The following is a 1,109-nucleotide window of genomic DNA, read 5'->3' as shown; positions in this document are numbered from 1 at the left end:
CTGTTTCTGCTGCTGTTTAATGTCAGCTTCCACACACAGATAGAAAGTGGCCACACACTGGGCCTCCACCCTGGAGCTATCCAGGAGTTGCACCAATCGCTGGAGGTCACTGGCGTTGCGACCTTGGGCGTTGTCCCTGCTCTGCAGCCAGTCGTGGGCAAACTCCTCGGGGTGAAGGGAGGCGATGAAGGGCTCCACCAGGTCTAGGGTCCCTGAGCTCTCCACTTCTTTCTCCAGCTCCTTGTTGGTTGCCAGAACAGTGATGGCCAGGCAGGCATGAAACTGCACTAGCTCATCCTGAGAGAAGGCCAATGGGAACAGCCAATCAGCAGCCTTCTTCTCAATCATCAGCCTCTGATTGGTTGGCCCGCCATACATGGCACAGTTGGCGAGGGCGATGGCGCAGTGCTGTAGGATACTGGGATCCTGACTGCGGCACCAGTACAGGATGTAGTCCAGGCCCCCGTTGGTGATCAGCAGGTGGGAGGTACCCTCGGTGTGTTTGAACATGTGCTGCAGGATCCCGGAGACCGGCCTCGCCAGCTGGACATCTTCACGGTCATTGGCCAAATCCAGAATCACACCCAGGCCGGAGCGAGCAACCCAGTCCCTGTGTACAAATACATATCAGTCAGCCACGCACCTAAAACATGGGCCACACCAAAAACACAGCAATGTGCATTCTGCCAGAGTGCAGCAAGGTACTGCAGGCACTGGGACTCAGGGGTAAAACCAGGACTCAGTAACTGCACCTTGCTGAATTTTGTCAACAGCAGCAAGACCATCATTTTTCAGTCTTCCCCAACCCCACCCTGTTTCAGTCACTGCACTCAAAATGTTCCCTTTCTTTTTCTCTCTATGGGGGTTGCCTGAGTTTCTCCAATATGTAGTTATTATTTTACACCTTGGAATATTTTACACCATCAACTGTTGGAATAACAAACATCATGGCCCTTTCTCCTCTCTAACCCTTTTGGCTCAATCACTCTCCCTCTCTCAATCAACCTCAGTTCCTGGCACACCTTAGCCACCTTCATCATTAATTGTATTTAAGTTTAAATCACTAGTTTTTGACCCATTCTCCTCTCCCTCAAACTGCAGGTGATTAT

General features: G+C 51.5%; 1 protein-coding gene across 1 annotated transcript in view; it reads right to left on the bottom strand.

Moving 5' to 3' along the window:
* sarm1 (sterile alpha and TIR motif containing 1) overlaps positions 1 to 610 on the bottom strand; it is a gene marked incomplete at both ends in the record, with an annotated part of 4,375 nt that extends 3,765 nt beyond the window's left edge. Inside the window, one exon of the mRNA XM_043684917.1 lies at positions 1 to 610. This exon is cut by the window's left edge and continues 1 nt beyond it. Coding sequence (XP_043540852.1) covers positions 1 to 610 — 610 coding nt within the window.
* Positions 611 to 1,109: the final 499 nt, after the last annotated feature.

Source organism: Chiloscyllium plagiosum, unplaced genomic scaffold (assembly GCF_004010195.1).
Source record: "Chiloscyllium plagiosum isolate BGI_BamShark_2017 unplaced genomic scaffold, ASM401019v2 scaf_37901, whole genome shotgun sequence".
NCBI lineage: Eukaryota > Metazoa > Chordata > Chondrichthyes > Orectolobiformes > Hemiscylliidae > Chiloscyllium > Chiloscyllium plagiosum.
This window is presented reverse-complemented; position numbering and strand designations above follow the sequence as displayed.